Raw genomic sequence first — 22,541 nt, 5'->3', positions numbered from 1 at the left:
TCTCTGTGTATAGGATCTGCGGGGGCGGTGGGAGGGGGGCAGAGTCATGATCCATGCAACCTTCCTAGATGAAGCCAGACTCTCCTTCCTAGATAAAGCCAGACTCTCCTTCCTAGATAAAGCCTCAACCTTCCTAGATGAAGCCAGTCTCTCCTTCCTAGATAAAGCCTCAACCTTCCTAGAGGAAGCCAGTCTCTCCTTCCTAGATAGAGCCTCAACCTTCCTAGATGAAGCCAGACTCTCCTTCCTAGATAGAGCCTCAGCCTTCCTAGAGGAAGCCCGACTCTCCTTCCTAGATAGAGCCTCAGCCTTCCTAGAGGAAGCCCGACTCTCCTTCCTAGATAGAGCCTCAGCCTTCCTAGAGGAAGCCCGACTCTCCTTCCTAGATAGAGCCTCAGCCTTCCTAGAGGAAGCCCGACTCTCCTTCCTAGATAGAGCCTCAGCCTTCCTAGAGGAAGCCCGACTCTCCTTCCTAGATAAAGCCTCAGCCTTCCTAGAGGAAGCCCGACTCTCCTTCCTAGATAAAGCCTCAGTCTTCCTAGAGGAAGCCAGTCTCTCCCACTCGGCTGTGCGGAGAGCGCTCCTGCCCACAGTGCTTGACAATTACTGCGGCTCCACCCTCTTGCCTGTTCTCAGCGTGTCAGCTGTTGCCAATCTGGTGGAGTCAGGTGGTACTTCCTGCGGCTGTCTCCTGCATGGTTCTGCTGACCCACACAGTGGAGCAGCTTTATTAATCTTTTTTGTCATTATGGTCATTTTTTGGTCATTTGCTTTCGCCTTCTCCGCCCAGTTAAAGAGCTTGCCTGATTTTCAATGGCACTGTCTGCCTTTTTCATATTCATTTTTAGGACTTCTATTTGCATGTTAAAACTTTTCTCTCCCATATCTGTGTGACTTGCATGCCACTCTTTTATGGAGTCTTCTGATGAATCGAGATGGTTGGATGGCATCACTGACTCAATGGACGTGAGTTTGAGCATGCTCTGGGAGATGGTTAAGGACAGGGAGGCCTGGCGTGCTGCAGTCCATGGGGTCGCAAAGAGTTGGACATGACTGAGCAACTGAACTGAACTGAATGAATCTAATGAAAGCTTTCCGTTTTTTAAAAAAATTTATTATTATTGTAAAGCTTTTAGTTTTAATGCAGTCAAATGTGTCATTCTTGTTCCATGTCAGGAATCTCCCCTTACCCAAAAGTCACAAGGCAATCTAAGTCATCATCTACAAGTTTTTATGGTTTTATCTCTTACCCTGAGGTCTCTAACTGACCTGGAGTTGGTTCTGTGTGGTTTGTGTTATCAGATGAACATTTTTTCCTTACATGGTCAAATGGAAAAGCAAATTCTTACAAAAAGACCATCATTTCCCACTCCTTGCACAGCCACCACACTAAAAGAAAAAAAAGTGGGGGTGGAATGAAGGTCCATCTGTGGACAGGTCTTTTGCTAAACTCTCTCTTCTGTTCCTCTGGTCTGATAACTGTCCCTTCACTGACCCATCTTTCTACATTACTGTAGCTTTATAACAGTTTTTAATATTGATACAGCAAATGCTCACACTGAATTTGATTGTCAATTTTCAATACTCTCCCAAAGAACATCTGCTTGGATATGGACTGTTATCAAATATCCTAGATTCTTTCATGGATATCTATCCATTTATTTAGGACCTTCTTTATCATCTCTCAAAAATGTTATTTCCTCCCCCGCCTCCAGAGCCATTAAGCACCTTGTATTATATTTGGAATTAGAAACATGATACCTCTGATGCTATTATTAATGCTTTAAAATTCTATTTTAAAACAACTGTTTGTAATTAGTATATAAATATAGCAGTGTTTTCTGCATGTTAACATTTGTGTGCATTTATATTTCCAATCGCTCTAAGTCAAATCACTTATCCTTGAAATTCCAGCATTGATAACCATGTCATCTTTGAATCCCACTATGCTCTTCCAACTTGTATGCATTTCATTTGCCTCCCTTCTGTTTTGTGCAGCATTGGACAGAAGTGGTGACAGTTGACCTCCTTCTCTTGTTTACAAACTCATATTAAAACCTTCAAGGTTTTACTTTAAATGTGATGTTGCCTGGTGTTTTATAGAGTGCCATTTATCAAGGTAAGGGAAAGTTTGTTTATTGATAGAATTTTATGGCATAAGTTGATGACAACACTATGGTGTTAAAATTGATCAAACTTTTATTCTGCATTTACTGGGGAAAATCACATCATTTCTTACTTCCAATCAGTCAATGTCATGCATTATACTGGTTTACTAATGGTCAGAATATTAAATCAATGTTGCACGCCTGGACCATGTCTTTCATCATAATCCGTTCTCACCTTCATATATTGTTCAGTGACTTTGCCAATATTTTGTTGACGATACTGGCCTCAACATCCACAAGATTTGCTGTTACTGCTCAGTCGAGTCCAAGTTTTTGTGACCCATGGGCTGCAGCACACCAGACTTCCCTGTCCTTCACTATCTCCCGGAGTTTGCGCAAACTCATGTTCATTGAGTCAGTGATGCCATCCAACCATCTCATCCTGTTGCCCCTTTTTCCTCCACAAGATATTGGCCCATAACTTTAATTCTCCTTACATTCCTTGTCACATTTTGGTATCTAAGTTATCCCACAGATACATGAATCAAACTAGAGAGTATATCTCCTTGTTTTATTCTCTAGAATCTCCATGAACATGGAATAATTACTTAACAGAAATTTGGCATAATTTTATCAATAGAACAGGGCTTCCCTGGTGATTCAGATGGCAAAGAATCTGCCTGCAATGCAAGAGACCTAGGTTCAATCCCTGGGTCAGGACTGTCCCCTGGAGAAGGGAATGGCTACCCACTCCAGTATTTTTGCCAAGAGAATTCCATGGACAGAGGAGCCAGGCAGGCTACAGTCCAAGGGGTCACAAAAAGTTGGAAATGGCTGAATGACTAACAATTTCACTTCATCAGCAAACCAACGGGCTTGGATCTTTCTTTATGAATTTCTTTTTAATTACTGGTCTCATTTATTTAAGTTTTAGGGGAAATGGGGCCCAGATGATAGAGAGAGAAGATGTAGAGCCCATGTCTCCCCACCAATAGGATATTTACCAGATGCTGGTGGAGGACCTTGGACACCCAGGAAGACGAGAGGAACCCCCGAGCAGCTGGGTAGGATGGGGGGGGTAGCGACGGGGGAGGAGAAGTGAAGGCTGGGCGTGGCAGGCACACTCGCGGGGCGGCTGGGTAAAGGGAGGGGTTTACACACCTGAAGAGACACATTTACCTTCCGGGGAACAGCAGGGACTAGGAGGGACCTGAGGGGTTGGAGGACCGGGAAACATATCCAGTATTCTCCATCCCTGGTCACTGAGCTCCAGGGAGCTTGCTGAGGCCCTGGGCCTCTCAACCTTGAGGCCAGAGGCACTCCAGAGGGCCCCTACAGGCCAGGCTGAGCCTAGGAGCCACCCTGACACCCACCTAGGGCCTTTCCTGGCCTGGGTCCTACGCCTAAACCCCACCCTGCCTAAGGGCTGCCCTGCCTAAGCCCTGCCCCCCACAGCCAAGGCTTTTTCTGGTCCTTTTTGTTTTGGTTTGGTTTTTGGTTTTCTCCTTTGCTACTGGAGTTCTGTTTTACCTTCTGGTGTTTGTTTCAGATATATTCTTATTTTTTCGAATATATCTGCTGGTTTTCTATATTGTAATTTTTATTCTTTGTTTTTTTTTCTGCTGTTCTTCTTCTTCTTCTTTTTTTTTTTTTTTGCAGTGTCCTGTGGCTTGTGGATCTCAGTTCATGGGCCAGAGATTGGAAATGAGCTCTAGTGGTGGGAGTACTGACTCTGAACCACTGAACTAATAGAGAACCTCGGACCCCAGGGAATACTAATCAGAACAAGGTCTCCCAGAGGTCCACATCTCAACACCAAGACCCAGCTCGACCCAACTGCCTGCGAACTCCACTGCCAGAAACCTCAGGCCAAACAAATAGTAGATAGGAACACACTCCTACTCATGAAAAAAAAAATAGGATGACAAAAAAATATGTTACAGACAAAGGAGCAAGGTAAAAACCTACAAGATCAAATACATGAGGATGAAATGGGCAACTATCTGAAAAAAATTCAGAATCGTGATAGTAAAGATGATCCAAAATCTCAGAAGTAGAATGAAGAAAATGCATTAAACAAACACCTAGAAGAACAAAAGAATGAGCAAACAGTGATGAAAAATGCAGTAACTAAAATTAAAAATATGCTAGAAGGAATCAACAGTGGAATAACTGAGGCAGAAGAACCAATAAGTGAACTGGAAGACAGAATGATGGAAATAACTTCCAAGGAGCAGAATAAAGAAAAAAATGAAGAGAACTGAAGATAATCTCAGAGCTCTCTGGGACAATATTATATTAAATGCACCAACATTTGAATTATAGGGGTCCCAGAAAAAAAAGAAAAAGGGTCTGAGAAAATATGTGAAGAGATTATAGTTGAGAACTTCCCTAACATGGGAGAGGAAAGACTCACCAGAATCCAGGAAGTGTAGAGTCCCATACAGGATAAGAGAAACATACCAAGACACATAATAATCAAACTAATAAAAATTAAATACAAAGAAAAACTATTAAAAGCAGCAGTGGAAAAGCAAAAACTAACATACAAGGGAGTCCCCATACGGCTATCAGCTGATTTTTCAGCAGAAACTCTGCCGGCCAAAAGGGAGTAACAGGATATATGTAAAGTGATGAAAGGTAAAAAGCCTACAGCCAAGACTATACAGCAAAGATCTCATTCAGATTTGACAGAGAAATCAAAAGCTTTACAGACAAGCAAAAGCAAAGAGAATTCAACACCGATTAAGAAAACAGTAGAGAAAATGGTAATAGAAACATATAAATCATACATAAATGTAAGTGGATTAAACGCCCCAACCAAAAGACACAGACACTGAATGGATACAAAAACAAGACCCGTGTATATGCTGCCTACGAGGGACCCATTTCAGACCTAAGGACACACACAGACTGAAAGTGAGAGATGGAAAAAGATAGCCCATGCGAATGGGAATCAAAAGAAAGCTGGAGTAGCAATACTCATATCAGATAAAATAGGCTTAATAAAAATGGTTAAAGAGGTAAGGAAGGACACTACATAATGATCAAAGATTCAATCCAAGAAGAAGATAAAACAATTACAAACAGTTATGCATAGAAATAGGAGCACCTCAGTACATTAGGCAAACACTAACAAGCATAAAAGGGGAAATCAGCCGTAACACAATCAGTATTGGGGGACTTTAGCTCCCCACTTACACCGGTGGAAACATCATCCAAACAGAAAATAACTAAGCAAACACAAGCTTTCAATGACACAACAGACCGAACAGAGTTAATTGATATTTATACGACTATTCCACCCAAAAGCAGGAGAACAAAATTTTTTTCTCAAGTGCACATGGAACATTCTCCAGGATAAACCACATCTTGGATCATGTATCAAGCCTCGGAAAATCTGAGAAAATTGAAATTGTATCAGCATTTTTTCCCGCCACAATGCGGAGATTAGAAATCAATTACAGGGGGAAAAATGCAAAAAAAAAAAAAAAAAAAAACCCACAAACACACGGAAGCTAAACAGGGCGCTGCTAAATAACCAAGAGATCGCTGAAGAAATTAAGGAGGAAATTTTTTAAAAATGCACAGAAATAAACGATGCTGCAAAGACGACAACACAAAACCTATCGGACGCAGTAAAAGCAGCTCTGGAAGGGGAGCGCAGAGCAGTGCGATCTCACCTCAAGAAACAAGAAAAGGCCTCGCACTGACAATCTAACCTGCGAGGCAAAGACGAGAAAGAAAACTCAAAGTCAACAGAAGAAAGGAAATCAGAAAGATCAGACCGGAAATGAACGAACCAGGAAACGAGAAAACAATAGCGAAGATCAATAAAAGTGAAAGTTGGTTCCTCGAGAAGGGAAACAAAACCGATAAACCTTCAACTAGACTCCTCAAGGAAAAAAAAGAGCGAGGACTCAGTAAAATTAGAAATGAAAAAGAAGACATCAGCACGGACACCACAGATATACAGAGGCTCACAGAGACTGCCATAAACAGCTGTAATCCAATAAAAAAAAACGGCAACCTGGAAAGAATGGATACATTCTTGGAAAGATGCATGCTTTCAAGACTGAACCAGGAAGAATTAGAAAATATAAACAGGCCAATCACAAGTAGTGAAATTGAAAATGTAATAAAAAATATTCCAACAAACAAAAGTCGAGGACCAGACAGCTTCACAGGCAATTTGAGCAAACTTTTAGAGAAGAGATAACATCTATCCTTCTCAAACTCTTCCCCCCAAAATCTCAGAATTACAAATACTTATAAATTCATTCTATAAGGCCACTATCACCCTGATACCAAAACCAGAAAAGATGTCACACAAAAAAAGGAAATTACAGACCAATTTCACTGATGAACAAAGACACAAATATCCTCAACAAATTACTAACGAACAGAAGCCAACAACACATTAAAAGGATCATACATCATGATCAAGTGGTTATCCCAGAGATGCAAGGATTCTTCAATATATGCAAATCAACCAGTGTGATAACCATATCAACAAATTAAAGAATAAAAACCTTACGATCATCTCAATAGAGGCAGAAAAAGCTTCTGACAAACTTCAATAACCGTTTATGATAAAAAGTCTCCAGAAAACTGGCATAGAGGCCATGACAACAAACCCACAGCAAACCATCATTCTCAATGGTGAAAAAGTGAAAGCACTTCCCTTAAGATTAGGAACAAGACAAGGATGTCCACGCTCACCACTCTTATTCAGCATAGGTTTGGAAGTCCTCACTATGGCAGTCACAGAAGTAAAAGAAAGAAATCCAAATTGGAAAAGAAGCAAAAAAAAGTGTTAGTGTATGCAGACGACAGGTTATCACACGTAGAAAATTCTAAAGATGCCACTAGTTTTTCTATTGGACCTGATCAATGACTTTAGTAAAGTTGCAGGATACAAAATTAATACATAGAAATCTCTTGCATTCCTTTGTACTAACAATGAGAAATTAAGAAAACAATCCTGTTTACCATCAAGACAAAAAGAATAAAATATCCAGGAATAAACCTACCTAAGGAAGCAAAAGATCTGTACTCACAAAACTATAAAACACTGATGAAATAAATGCAAGAGGACACCAACCGATGAAGAAACAGACCGTGTTCTTGGATTGGAAGAATCAATTTATAGTGAAAATGACTACATTGCGCAAAGCAATCTACAACTGCATTGCAATTCCTATCAAGTTACTAATGGCATTCTTTACTGAATTAGAGCAAAAAGTTGTATAATTTGTATGGAAACACAAAAGACCCCAAAGAGGTAAAGCAATCTTGAGACAGAAAAATGGAGCTGGCTTTCTGACTCCTAACTATAATATAAAGCTATCGTCACCAAGACAGCATGGTGCTGACACAAAACCAGAAATATAGACCAACAGGACAAGATATAACTCCCAGAGATAAGATATGGGCACCTTGTCTTTGACAAAGGAGGCAAGAATATATCTGGGAGATATTGAGAATATGGAGAAAAGACAGCTTCTTCAATAAGTGGTGCTGGGAAAGCTGGACAGCTACATGTAAAAGAATGAAATCAGAACACTCTGTAACACTGTGCACAAAAATAAACTCAAAATGAATTAAAGACCTAAATGTAAGACTGGACACTATAAAATTCTTGGAGGAAAACACAGGAAAAACACTCTTTGACATAAACCACAGCAAGATCTTTTTTGACACACCTCCTAGAGCAATGAAAATAAAAATAATCAAATGTTATATAATTAAACTTAAAAGCTTTTGTACAGCTAAGGAAATCATAAATAAGACAAAAAGACAACCCTCTGAATGGGAGAAAATATTTGCAAACAAAGCAATAGACAAAGGACTAATCTCCAAAATATACAGGCAACTTATGGAGCTCAATATCAAAAAACAAACAACCCAATCAAAAACAGGCAGAAGACCCAAAGAGACATCTCTTCAGAGAAGACATACAGATGGCCAAGAGGCATATGAAAAGATGCTCAACATCATTATTGCTGCTGCTGCTAAGTCGCTTCAGTCGTGTCCGACTCTGCGCGACCCCAGAGACGGCAGCCCACCAGGCTCCCCCGTCCCTGGGATTCTCCAGGCAAGAACACTGGAGTGGGTTACCATTTCCTTCTCCAATGCATGAAAGTGAAAAGCGAAAGTGAGGTCACTCAGTCCTTAGCGACCCCATGGACTGCAGCCTACCAGGCTCCTCCGTCCGTGGGATTTGCCAGGCAAGAGTACTGGAGTGGGTTGCCATTGCCTTCTCCGCAACATCACTATTAGAAAAATGCAAATTAAAACTACAGTGAGGTATCATCTCACACCAGTCACAATGGCCAGCAACAAAAAAAAAATCTGCAAACAATAAATGCTGGAAAGGGTGTGGGGAAAAGGGAACCCTCTTACACTACGGGTGGGAATGTAAATTGATACAACCACTTTGAAGGACAGTATGGAGGTTCATTAAAAAACTAAATATTAAACAACCATATGACCCAGCAATCCCACTATTGGGCATATACCTGAGAAAACCATAACTCAAAAAGACACATATACCACAGCGTTCACTGCAGGACTGTATACAATACCTACAACATAGAAGCAACCTAGATATCCACAGATGGATGACTGGATAAAGATGTGGTACGTATACACAATGGAATATTACTTAGGCATAGAAAGGAATAAAATTGAGTCATTTGTAGTAATCTGGGCGAACCTAGAGCCTGACACACAGCATACAGTCAGTCAAAAAGAGAAAAACACATATTATATAGTAACACATCTATGGAGTCTAGAAAAATGATACTGATGAACCTATGTGCATGGCAGGAACAGAGATGCAGACAGACAATGGACTTGTGGATGGGGTGAGGGGGAAGAGAGGGGCTAACTGAGAGAGTAACACCGATATATATGCACCAGCATGTGTGAAATAGATAGCTAGCAGGAAGCTGCTGTCCAGCACAGGGGGCTCAACTTGGTGCTCTGTGATGATCTAAGGGGTGCAATGGGAGCGGGGAGTGGGAGGCAGTCTCAAGAGGAAGGGGATATATATACACACACTTATGGCTGATATGCACTGTTTTACAGCAGAAATGCTATGGAAGAAAATGACCCTGGAAGAAAAGCTATGACCAACCTAGACAGCATATTAAGAAGCAGAGATATTACTTTGCCAACAAAGGTCCATCTAGTCAAAGCTATGGTTTTCCAGTAGTCATATATGGATGTGAGAGTTGGACTATAAAGAAAGCTGAGCACCAAAGAATCGATGCTTTTGAACTGTGGTGTTGGAGAATACTCTTGAGAGTCCCTTGGACTGCAAGGAAATCCAACCAGTCCATCCTAAAGGAGATCAGTCCTGATTATTCATTGGAAGGACTGATGCTGAAGCTGAAACTCCAATACTTTGGCCACCTGATGCAAAGAACTGACTCATTTGAAAAGACTCTGATGCTGGGAAAGATTGAAGGCAGGAGGAGAAGGGGACAACAGAGGATGAGATTGTTGGATGGCATCACCAATTCTACAGACGTGAGTCTGAGTAAGCTCCAGGAGTTGGTGATGGACAGGGAAGCCAGGCGTGCTGCAGTCCATGGGGTTGCAAAGAGTCAGACATAAATGAGAAACTGAATGGAACAGATATAGGCTATGGCAATCTTTGATCAATGGTCTCTGATGTTACTACTACCCACTGAAGGCTCATACGATGGCTAACATTTTTTAGCAATAAAGCATTTTTTGCCTAAAGTATGTACATTTTTAAACATAATGCCAGGGCACACTTAACAGACTACAGTACAGCGTAAACATAACTTTTATATGCACTGAAAAAAGAAAAAATTTGTTAGGTCACTTTATTGCAATCATGCATGCATGCACGCATGCGAAGTCGCTTCAGTCGTGTCCGACTCTGTGCGACCCCCGTGGACAGCAGCCCACCGGGCTCCTCCGTCTATGGGGTTCTCCAGGCAAGAATACTGGAGTGGGTTGCATATTCACTTTATTACAGTGACCTGAAACCAAACCCACAATATCTCCTAGGCATTCCTATACCTAAATGTACATGAGGGTCTTAAAACAAAGAAAAAATTAATAACCCAAAGTTCATTCAACCTTATACAAAGAGATGCAAGCGTCTCTGACTAGTGAGAACCCCAATATGGTTCTAAGACAGGGCATCCCAGACATCCAAAAAAGCAGCCACATAACTCAGGTGTGAGATGACTAGTCTATTTCAGAATTCAAGCATCCAATAGAGCCACGGTCCTGGACACCAAGGAACATGACAAGGGTCGTGGGGAGCTTTAATCACACTCAGGATGCGTGATTAAACACTGCTATATGGAAGCACCACAAGGTGTTCAAGAACCGTCCCTCTTCCTCTCATACACACCCTTTCCATTTTGTCTTCCTTGCTCCAGTCACGGGCATGAAAATAGGAGGCAGAAGGATGGGAGGCCTGAAGAGATGACGTCTAATGAGAGAGCATCAGGGTCTAATGCAATTCAACCACCATCTCCAAACAAGACTAAGTACCACAAAGGACTGACCTGTGACGTCCAGGCGGAAGGACACCTTCCGGCCCCCGGCCTCGCAGCTGTACTCCCCGGCGTCCGCCCTGCCCGCCTGCTGCACCACCAGCCGCCGCCCGCGGCCCGTGGCCTCCACACGCACTTTCGAGCTCGAACTCAGCTTCTTGCCGTCCTTGTACCACGTCACCTCCGTCTGGGCCTGGGCCACCTCGCAGCTCAGCGTGGCACTCGCCCCCGCCACGGCCTGCACTTCACTGCGTGCCGGCTGCTCCTTGGCGAACACCACCGAGGGCTCTGGGGACAGAGGGGGATACACAGGGTCAGAGACCGCATCTATGTCAGGATGCAACACTGAGGAAAGAATGATTAAACGGGGAGGCAAGAAGACAGGAAACTTCTCCAGGCTTTGCACCAGCTCTGTGACCCAGAGAAACTCCACCACCTTCTCAGCAACAAGCAACACAATTTATTTCTATATTCTACCCCTGATCTGTGCAGGCTGTTCCAATGAGAAGCTGTGAAAGACTTCTCTCATGCACAAATCCTCTCGGAGAAGAAGTGCAGAGTCATGCATTCCTCAACCTTCCTATGGGAGGCCAGGGTCCTTTCCATACAGCTGTACAGGGCACGTTCTCATCTGCAGTGAATGAGAGCTCCTGAGGCTCCACCCTAACCACACTCTCAGTGTCGTCAGCTGTTAGCAACCTGATGGGAGTGAAGCTGCACCACTGTGGCATGGTCCTAGGGATTCACAAACTGAAGAATATGAGTTTTATAGTTATTCTGTAGCATACTCTTCTGTAGTTCAAGTTTTGTACAATTTTCAAAATTTGCAGTCTGTTTTTTCCAGATTCATTAAATGTTAAATAGTGGTGATGGTTCAGTTCAGTTTAGTTGCTCAGTTGTGTCTGACTCTTTGCAACCCCATGGACTGCAGCACACCAGGCCTCCCTGTCCATCACCAGCTCCCAGAGTTTACCCAAACTCATGTCCACTGAGTCAGTGATGCCATCCAGCCATCTCGTCCTCTGTCGTCCCCTCTTCCTGCCTTCAATCTTTCCCAGCATCAGGGTCTTTTCAAATGAATCAGCTCTTCACATTAGGTGGCCAAAGTACTGGAGTTTCAGCTTCAATATCAGTCCTTCCAATGAACAATCAGGACTGATTTCCTTTAGAATGGACTGGCTGGATCTCCTTGCAGTCCAAGGGACTCTTAAGAGTCTTCTACAACACCACAGTTCAAAAGCATCAATTCTTCGGTGCTCAGCTTTCTTTAGAGTCCAATTCTCACATCCATGCATGACTACTGGAAAACCATAGCTCTGACTAGACAGACCTTTGTTGGCAAAGTAATGTCTCTGCTTTTCAATATGCTATCTGGGTTGGTCATAACTTTTCTTCCAAGGAGTAAGCATCTTTTAATTTCATGGCTACAGTCGCCATCTGCAGTGATTTTGGAGCCGCCCAAAATAAAGTCAGCCACTATTTCCACTGTTTCCCCATCTATTTGCCATGAAGTGATGGGACCAGATGCCACGATCTTAGTTTTCTGAATGTTGAGCTTTAAGCCAACTTTTTGACTCTCCTCTTTAAGAGAAGACTCTACACATGGACATCACCAGATGGTCAACACTGAAATCAGACTAATTATATTCTTTGCAGCCAAAGATGAATTAGGTCTATACAGTCAGCAAAAACAAGACCGGGAGCTGACTGTGGCTTGGATCATGAACTCCTTATTGCAAAATTCAGACTTAAATTGAAGAAAGTAGGGAAAACCACTAGACCATTCAGGTATGACCTAAATCAAATCCCTTAAGATTACACAGTAGAAGTGAGAAATAGATTTAAAGAACTAGATCTGATAGACAGACTGCCTGAAGAACTACGGACAGAGGTTCGTGACATTTTACAGGAGACAGGGATCAAGACCATCCCCAAGAAAAAGAAATGCAAAAAACCAAAATGGCTGTCTGAGGAGGCCTTACAAATAGCTGTGAAGAGAAGAGAAGCAAAAAGCAAAGGAGAAAAGGAAAGATATACCCATTTGAATACAGAGTTCCAAAGAATAGCAAGGAGAGTTAAGCAAGCCTACCTCACTGATCAGTGCAAAGAAATAGAGGAAAGCAATAGAATGGGAAAGACTAGAGATCTCTTCAAGAAAATTATAGGTACCAAGGGAACATTTCATGCAGATGGGCTCAATAAAGGACAGAAATGGTATGGACCTAACAGAAGCAGAAGATATTAAGAAGAGGTGGCAAGAATACACAGAAGAACTGTGCAAAAGAGATCTTCACGACCCAAATAATCATGATGGTGTGATCACTCACCTAGAGCCAGACATCCTGTGATGTGAAGTCAAGTGGGCCTTAGAAAGCATCACTACAAACAAAGCTATTGGAGGTGATGAAATTCCAGTTGAGCTATTTCAAATCCTGAAAGATGATGCTGTGAAAGTGCTGCACTCAATAAGCCAGCAAATTTGGAAAACTCAGTAGTGGCCACAGGACTGGAAAAGGTCAGTTTTCATTCCAATCCTTAAGAAAGGCAATGCCAAAGAATGCTCAAACTACTGCACAATTGGAACTCATCTCACATGCTAGTAAAGTAATCCTTAAAATTCTCCAAGCCAGGCTTCAGCAATATGTGAACTGTGAACTTCCAGATGTTTAAGCTGGTGTTAGAAAAGGCAGAGGAACCAGAGATCAAATTGCCAACATCCGCTGGATCATGGAGAAAGCAAGAGAGTTCCAGAAAAATATCTATTTCTACTTTATTGACTATACCAAAGCCTTTGACTGTGTGGATCACAATAAACTGTGGAACATTCTTAAACAGATGGGAATACCAGACCACCTGACCTGCCTCTTGAGAAATATGTGTGCAGGTCAGGAAGCAACAGTTAGAACTGGACATGGAACAACAGACGGGTTCCAAATAGGAAAAGGAGTACGTCAAGGCTGTATATTGTCACCCTGCTTATTTAACTTACTGCAGAGTACATCATGAGAAATGCTGGGCTGGAGGAAGCACATGCTGGAATCAAAACTGCCGGGAGAAATATCGATAACCTCAGACATGCAGATGACACCACCCTTATGGCAGAAAGTGAAGAGGAGCTAAGAGCCTCTTGATGAGAGTGAAAGAGGAGAGTGAAACATGTTGTTGTGTTTATCTGTCCTCCCACTTTTGTGCTCTACCTTTTTTCATTTTTTAATAATGTTTCTGGTGAGATTAAGTTATTTAATTAAGGCAAATGTATCAGTTTGTCCTTTGTGGTTTCTGCATTTACGTTCTGTTTAAAAATCTTTCATTATCCCATGGTCATTAAATAATCTTTACTGTCAGATAAAAGCTTGTTTTACCTTTCACACAGAGGTCTCTAACCTGCCTGGAGATGGTTCTTTGTGTGGTAGGAGGCAGATCCCAATGTTATTTTATTTTTCCGTATGGTTAATGGTCTTACCATTAATGATGATAAGATCCTTCTTTCTCTACACTTCGGTGTGAGTTCACCATTCCATTCCTTTGGGCTATTTATCTGCATTGAGACCCACTTGTCTAAATTGCTGTAACTTTTATTTTTTTTAGTCATGATTAGGTTGGAGCAAATGTCCTCATTTTGTTAAGACTCACTTGGTTCTCTTTGGCCGTTGCAATCAACTTGTCAATATTCTAACACCCCAAAGAACTGTGATTTGGCATTTAATGGGAAGTGAACGTCTCTGAGTTCCATAGATTTGTATACATTTATTTATATCTGTTTCCTGCCTCTATGCAACGTTTAATATTAATACTTTCCCAAAGTCCTCAAGACCTTTTATTAGACTTGGAGTTAGTAACATGACCCTGTTATTGCCATTCTTTTAAATTTCACCTTCCAGGTGTTTGTGTCTGGTATATAGATATAGAATTGTTTTCTGTGAATTGTTTTTGTATGCAGTGATGTTTACCAGTTTTCTTACTAAGTGTAGTAATCAATGTTTCTAGATTTTCTAAATTGCTAACCGTATCATCTGCATGTTTCATTTTTATTTTTCTAACTTTTAATCTTTCACTTCCCTCCTTAGTGTGTTGTGAATGTAGCATCAAAGTGGTGACAGCTGGCTTCCTTATCTTGTTCCCTGCTGCAAAGGCAGCGCCTTCAAGGCTTCACTTTATGGACGAGGATAGCCGGTTTTTCTCTATACTGCCAATGATTAAATAAAAGAAGACTCCTTATAAGAATTTTATGGCAGGAATTAATGCTCAATTTTATCAAGTATTTCTCTTGGATATATGTAACTATATTTTCCTGAGTATTTTTATTCTCCACTTATTGGGGGAATCATATCATTTTTCTTTTATTTTATTGACATTAAGCTTTCCATCAAATTTTCTGCTGATTCTTGTTTTAAACCAACCTCGCGCTCCTGGAATATGGCTGTTGCTGTAGTGTATTTTCCGCTTAATAAACTGCTGAATTCAGTTCACTATTATTTTGTGGAAGATATTACCCTTAATATCATCAATAGACCAAACTGTGTTACTTCTTCATAATTACTTTGTCATATTTTGGTATCAATGATATGTTCTCTATGTAAGATAAATTAGACAATGCATTCCATCTTTCAATACTACAGAAGAATCTCTGTGACCATGGAATCATTTCTTACCAGAATACTCAGTACAATTTAACAATAGAGCAAGTGGGCTTAGATATTCTGCTGTGAGAAGATTGTTTATTATGGTTCCATTTATTTAAAATGCTGGGGTCTTTACAACTTGCTAGTTTTCCATTTTGTGAGTTTTGACACAGTTTTCTAGGAACTGATCAGTTTGCAGTCTTCTCTATTTTCATGAATTCTGTACACACACTACAACAAATCATGGACTACGTTTTGCTACATCTGTGTTCAAGGAGTTCACTTATCCATGTGAACATTGCTAACCCAGAATAGCTAAAGATTTATAAGCCAAAATTCTGCCATGAAATAATTCCCGCATTACCGTGTGGCCAAAACTTTCTCTTATTCTGGTACAGTGAATTCAGCTATCTCTTGTTAACAGGAACTCTCAAGTGTTTGGGGTAAGAATCTGCCGGGAAAACCCCAGGGGAAAGATATCTTGTCTACCTCAGCACTACAGATCAGGTAGAGCCCGCGTAATAGACACCCGGGACCACCAATGGAGTCTGAACACTTGGTGGGAAAATGTGACTGAGCATTATTACATGCGTGGTATAAAAGAACTGCCTCTCTCCCTCCAGAATACACTCACTCATCCATGCTTTCTTGGCTCAGCACTGGCAGTAAAGATAGAAGAATACAGGATAAGAGAATTCAGGAAATCAATCAAAAAAAAAGAGAGCACAGAGTCTCTTGGCTATGACAGCTAGGAGCTGTCCGATCCTCACTGCAAACTATGATAATTTGGTATCCCCAGAAAACTCACTTATGTAGATGGAAAAATGCATTCAGGTCCTAGGAAAAAACAGAGTTATTACCTGATGTCAATCTTGCCAAACTGATGTACAGACAGCTACATCCCAAAGGACTTAACTGCACACATACTTTCAAACTCGACTCGGCTTCTTCCCATCCTTACACCACCCACTCGATGTAGCTATGCACTACCTCACATTTCAGCATGAAAAAGCACCACTTTGACCCACACCACTCTATACGCCAGATGCTCCTTGAGCACCACTGAGGACTAAGCAAAAGCACTGAGTACTAAGCAAAAGGACTGATACACAGGATAAAAGACTCCACGTGACAGAGACAGAAAATGAACACAAGGCCGGGACGGCGACAGGGAAAGAGAACTTCCACAGGCGCTCTACCAGCCCCCTGTGCTGCAAAGCTCCCTCTGCCCATCGCAGTAACAAGCAACACTCTCCCACTGACCTCCTGTATCTAGGAAAACAGAGGGAAGACCTCCCAGAAAGCTCAGGTTCGAGCATTCAAACTTTACTCCTGAGAGAATGCGAAAGAAGATTGTCAGGGATACATCAAACTGAAACAGCTGACCCACTGAGGACTCGCATGAGGTGCCTGATGAGGATGTGTGCTGGCTCTCGGAAAAATGCACGGTGGGAGGAAAGTCACACATCCCCAGGCCTACCTCCGCCCCCAGGTATCAGGGAGAGCCAGGGTCCCGACACCAGGAGAAACAGGAAGGCTCTGGGCAGGTGTTAAGACAGTGTGATTGAGCCCCACTGCCTGGCAACAGGGGGACAGAAACAGCCCCTCTTCTTTCCACATGTACCCTCCCCATTCATCCTCTTCCAGGTCAAAATGGGCCTCCAGATGGGATGCAGAAGACAGGGAGGCTGAAGAGATGAAGGTTCAAGGCACTCATGTCTGAAAGCCATTCCCCTCATCACCTGCACACGGGCCAGCTCAGCGCCCTCCTCCAGGACTGACCTGTGACGTCCAGGCGGAAGGACACCTTCCGGCCCCCGGCCTCGCAGCTGTACTCCCCGGCGTCCGCCTTGCCCGCCTGCTGCACCACCAGCCGCCGCCCGCGGCCCGTGGCCTCCACACGCACTTTCGAGCTCGAACTCAGCTTCTTGCCGTCCTTGTACCACGTCACCTCCGTCTGGGCCTGGGCCACCTCGCAGCTCAGCGTGGCACTCGCCCCCGCCACGGCCTGCACTTCACTGCGTGCTGGCTGCTCCTTGGCGAACACCACCGGGGGCTCTGGGGACAAAGGGGGATACACGGGGTCAGAGACCCCATCTCAGTCAGGACGGCAGCCCCACGCAGAGATGACCTGGATGGGGAGCTGGGAGGGTCCAGGTGGGAGTAGTGAAGCTGGAGGCTTTTCCAGGCTCTGCAGCAGCCCTGTGCCCTGCAGAACTCCTTCAGACATTCTCAGGAACCAGCGACACAGTCTATGCCTTTTCCCGCAGGTCCACCTGTTTGAGTGGGTCCCACACGGGAAGGGTCGCTGGACCTTTGGAGAAGACCTTTGGAGGTCGTTGGAGAAGACATCTCCCTGTTTATGACATCTGCAGGATAACATGGCACGTGTCCCCCAACCTTCCTACCCGATGCCCCAGTCTTCCCCAGGCTTCCCAGGCTTGTGCGGGGAACTTTTCACCTGCAGTCCACGGAGATGGCTGAGGCTCGGTGCCCTTGCCTGCCCTCAGGATTGTCAACAGGTAGCAATCTGGGAGGAGTACTTCCACCTCCCTGTGGCTTTCTTTGTCATCGTCTGAGGAATGAAGAAGTCAGTACCTTCCCCCTTAGAATTGGGGTCCCCATTACTGTTTCTTCTTTCTCGTGAAACCATTCAGGTCTTTTCTCCACTCACTAATAGTAGCTTCTCTGTTTTCAAGATTCACCTCTGGGCACTCTTTATCCATTTAAATACCAGAGAATGACACATAGGTAGGTTTTAAGGATGTTCCCAACTATGTGACTTGCTTTTTCACTCTCTGATTGAGTCCTCTGTTAAATCAAAGTTTTTCCTTCCAATAGTGTGTCAAATGTCCACTTCAAAACCCCGTGAGTTTGGAGCATTTGTGTTTGTACTTAAGAAATGTGTCCTTACCTTAAGTCTTTAAAGAAATCATGTTATCATCCAAGGGAATTTTGGGTTTTACCATTTACACTGAGGTTCTAACCCATCCTGAGTTGACTTTTGTGTGTGGTGTGAATTGCTAGTATAATGTAAGTTTTCAGAATGGTCAAATGATCCAAGTACCATTTATGAAGACAGCACTTTCCTCAACTTCTCCAATAGATACCACAGGATCAAGTGGAAGGTGATGGTGGGTAAATGCGTGGTGCAAAAATCCATTTATGCAAGGAACTGTTTCTGAGCTCACTTCTGTCCCTCTGACGTGGTAACTATCCCTGCACTGGAATCCTCTTATCTTCAAAATTGTAGTTTTGTGACATCAGGTCCCAGTGAACGCTCCCACCATGCTTTCCTTCAAGAAAACTGTATTGATGGCACCAGGCCTTTGGAATCTGCCTGTTATTCTTCCATCAGACCACCTAAACTGAAATTTGGTTTCAATTCTCATTGCTAATAAACATCTTTGATTTTTTTCTCTCTGATTCCTATCTCTCTATTCCAAATTCTTACTGTCTCTCAAGAATCTCGAATAATTTTCCCACACACAGCCACCTAGCAATTTTTATCAGATCTGGAATTAGAACCATATCATAATTGTGCTAGTCTAACTCTAAACGACAGAATGATCTCTGTTCGTTTCCAAGGCCAACATTCAATATCACAGTAAACCAAGTCTACACCCCAACCAGTAATGCTAAGAAGCTGAAGTTGAATGGTTATATGAAGACCCACAAGACCTTTTAGAACTAACACCCAAAAAAGATGTCCTTTTCATTATAGGGGACTGGAATGCAAAAGTAGGAAGTCAAGAAACACCTGGAGTAACAGGCAAATTTGGCCTTGGAGTACGGAATGAAGCAGGGCAAACGCTAATAGAGTTTTGCCAAGAGAATGCACTGGTCATAGTAAACTCCCTCTTCCAACAACACAAGAGAAGACTCTACATATGGACATCACCAAATGGTCAACACCAAAATCAGACTGATTATATTCTTTGCAGCCAAAGATCGAGAAGCTCTATACAGTCAGCTAAAACAAGACCAGGAGCTGACTGTGGCTCAGATCATGAACTCCTTATTGCCAAATTCAGACTTAAATTGAAGAAGTAGGGAAAACCACTAGACCATTCAAATCCCTTATGACCTAAATCAAATCCCTTATGATTATACAGTGGAAGTGAGAAATGGATTTAAGGGACTAGATCTGATAGATAGAGTGCCTGATGAATTATGGACAGAGGTTCGTGAGAGTGTACAGGAGACAGGGATCAAGACCATACCCATGGAAAAGAAATGCAAAAAAGCAAAATGACAGTCTGGGGAGGCCTTACAAATAGCTGTGAAAAGAAGAGAAGCGAAAGGCAAAGGAGAAAAGGAAGGATATAAGCATCTGAATGCAGAGTTCCAAAGAATAGCAAGGAGACATAAGAAAGCCTTCCTCAGCAATCAATGCAAAGAAATAGAGGAAAAGAACAGAATGGGAAAGACTAGAGATCTCTTCAAGAAAATTAGAGATACCAAGGGAACATTTCATGCAAAGATGGGCTCGATAAAGGACAGAAATGGTATGGACCTGACAGAAGTAGAAGATATTAAGAAGAGGTGGCAAGAATACACAGAAGAACCGTGCAAAAAAGATCTTCATGACCAAGATAATCATGATGGTGTGATCACTCACCTAGAGCCAGACATCCTGGAATGTGAAGTCAAGTGGGCCTTAGAAAGCATCACTAACAAACAAAGCTAGTGGAGGTGATGGAATTCCAGTTGAGCTATTTCAAATCCTGAAAGATGATGCTGTGAAAGTGCTGCACTCAATATGCCAGCAAATTTGGAAAACTCAGTAGTGGCCACAGGACTGGAAAAGGTCAGTTTTCATTCCAATCCTGAAGAAAGGCAATGCCAAAGAATGCTCAAACTACTGCACAATTGCACTCATCTCACACGCTAGTAAAGTGATGCTCAAAATTCTCCAAGCCAGGCTTCAGCAGTATGTGAACCGTGAACTTCCAGATGTTCAAGCTGGTGTTGAAAAGGCAGAGGAACCAGAGATCAAATTCCCAACATCCACTGGATCATCGAAAAAGCAAGAGAGTTCCAGAAAAGCATCTACTTCTGCTCTATTGACTATGCCAAAGCCTTTGACTGTGTGGATCAAAACAAACTGTGGGACATTCTTAAAGATATGGGAATACCAGACCACCTGACCTGCCTCTTGAGAAATCTGTGTGCAGGTCAGGAAGCAACAGTTAGAACTGGAGATGCAACAACAGACCAGTTTCAAATAGGAAAAGGAGTACATCAAGGCTGTATATTGTCACCCTGCTTATTTAACTTATATGCAGAGTACATCATGAGAAATGCTGGGCTGGAAGAAGCACAAGCTGGAATCAAGATTGGCGGGAGAAATATCAATAACCTCGGATATGCAGATGATACCACCCTTACAGCAGAAAGTAAAGAGGAACTAAAAAGCCTCTTAATGAAGGTAAAAGAGGAGAGTGAAAAAGCTGGCTTAAAACTCAACATTTAAAAAATTAAGATCATGGCATCCGGTCCCATCACTTCATGGCAAATAGATCAGGAAAAAATGGAAACTGTGACAGACTTTATTTTCCTGGGCTCCAAAATCACTGCAGACAGTGACTGCAGCCATGAAATTTTTTAAAAGATGCTTGCTCCTTGGAAGGAAAGTTATGACCAACCTAGATAGCATATTCAAAAGCAGAGACATTACTTTGCCAACAAAGGCCCTTCTAGTCAAGGCTATGGTTTTTCCAGTGGTCGTGTATGGATGTGAAAGCTGGACTGTGAAGAAAGCTGAGCACCGAAGAATTGATGCTTTTGAACTGTGGTGTTGAAGAAGACTCTTGAGAGTCCCTTGGACTGCAAGGAGATCCAACCAGTCCATTCTAAAGGGGATCAGTCCTGGGTGTTCTTTGGGAGCTAAAGCTGAAACTCCAATACTTCGGCCACCTCATGCGAAGAGTTGACTCACTGGAAAAGACTCTGATGCTGGGAGGGATTGGGGGCAGGAGGAGAAGGGGACGACAGAGGATGAGATGGCTGGATGGCATCACCGACTCAATGGACGTGAGTTTGGGTGAACTCTGGGAGTTGGTGATGGACAGGGAGGACTGGCATACTGCAACTCATGGGATCGCAAAGAGTCGGACACGACTTAGCGACTGAACTGAACTGAACTGCTCCTTGGAAGAAAACCTACAACAAACATAGACAGCATATCAGCATATTTAAAAGCAGACATCACTTTGCCAACAAAGTTCAATCTAGTCAAAGTTATGATTTTTCCAGCAGTCATGTGTGGATGTGAGATTTGTACAATAAAGAAGGCTGAGCACCAAACAACAGATGCTTTTGAACTGTGGTGCTGGAGAAGACTCTTAAGAGTCCCTTGGTTCCAAGGAGATTAAACCAGTCAATCCTAAAAGAACTCAACTCTGAATATTCATTGGAAGGACTGATGCTAAAACTGAAGCTCTAATACTTTGGCAACCTGATGTGAAGTACTGACTCACTGGAAAACACCCTGATGCTGGGAAAGATGGAGGGCAGGAGGAGAAGGGGTTGACAGATGATGAGATGGTTGGATGACTCGATGGCCATCAGTTTGAGCAAACTCCAGGAGATAGTGCAAGATAAGAAAGCCTGGGGTACTGCAGTCCATGGGGTCTCAAAGAGTCGGACATGACTGAACACCACCTGTTTAGCCACGTTTCCCAACTTTCTATGATTTTTTCTTAGAATACACTCTAACATTCTCAAAAACAAAAAACATTCCAGAAAGATGCACGTTGAAATCTGAGGTATCTGTACACATCCACAAATCATCCTACATTATTAGTACAGTCAAAAACTGGTAAGTGTTGCCACCTAGAAGTCAAGGTAGGATGCCAGCCCAATTCTTTTCAGCATGAAGACTTCCTTGCCAGAAGAAGAATAGTCTGATTTCTTAGACTTCCCTGTGTTCCAGGCACAAGGCAGAGACTCATTCACCATTAGGAAAATGCAATGAAATAAAGACTGCTTTGCCAGTCAGAGGCCAGTAGGACAGTAACTCCCCATTAGCAAAGCCTAGTGATGTGGCAGAAGTGACTTTTTCCTTTCAATTCCTAAATTCACCAGCATCACACCAAGGGGAATACAACCTGCAGCATCCAACCTGTTTGAAGACAAAGGCAAAAATCATATTTTGCAATCTAAGGTCACCCTAAATGGCACACGTGATGCTCTGCCAATCACCGTTAAGGACCTGACAACATAACATGGGCCTCTCCTGGCTACCTACAGACAACCAGAGCAGG

The 22,541-nt window shown here is 42.7% G+C and overlaps 1 protein-coding gene across 46 annotated transcripts in view; it reads right to left on the bottom strand.

Moving 5' to 3' along the window:
- The window catches only part of OBSCN (obscurin, cytoskeletal calmodulin and titin-interacting RhoGEF), a 232,988-nt gene that overhangs the window by 108,216 nt on the left and 102,231 nt on the right, over positions 1–22,541 (bottom strand). For 42 of the 46 annotated variants that reach the window (XM_018051517.1, XM_018051518.1, XM_018051542.1 and 39 more), the window contains 2 exons: positions 17,056–17,331; positions 10,664–10,939 (listed from right to left, as the gene is read on the bottom strand). The exons of 2 other annotated variants lie outside the window; for them this stretch is intronic. In XM_018051517.1, coding sequence (XP_017907006.1) covers positions 10,664–10,939; positions 17,056–17,331 — 552 coding nt within the window. The remainder of the gene's footprint in view (positions 1–10,663; positions 10,940–17,055; positions 17,332–22,541) is intronic. 2 more of the 46 variants (XM_018051533.1, XM_018051546.1) reach the window with 1 other exon arrangement.

Source organism: Capra hircus, chromosome 7, assembly GCF_001704415.2.
Source record: "Capra hircus breed San Clemente chromosome 7, ASM170441v1, whole genome shotgun sequence".
NCBI lineage: Eukaryota > Metazoa > Chordata > Mammalia > Artiodactyla > Bovidae > Capra > Capra hircus.
Note: the sequence above shows the minus strand (reverse complement) of the source record. Positions and strands in the feature narration are given on the sequence as shown.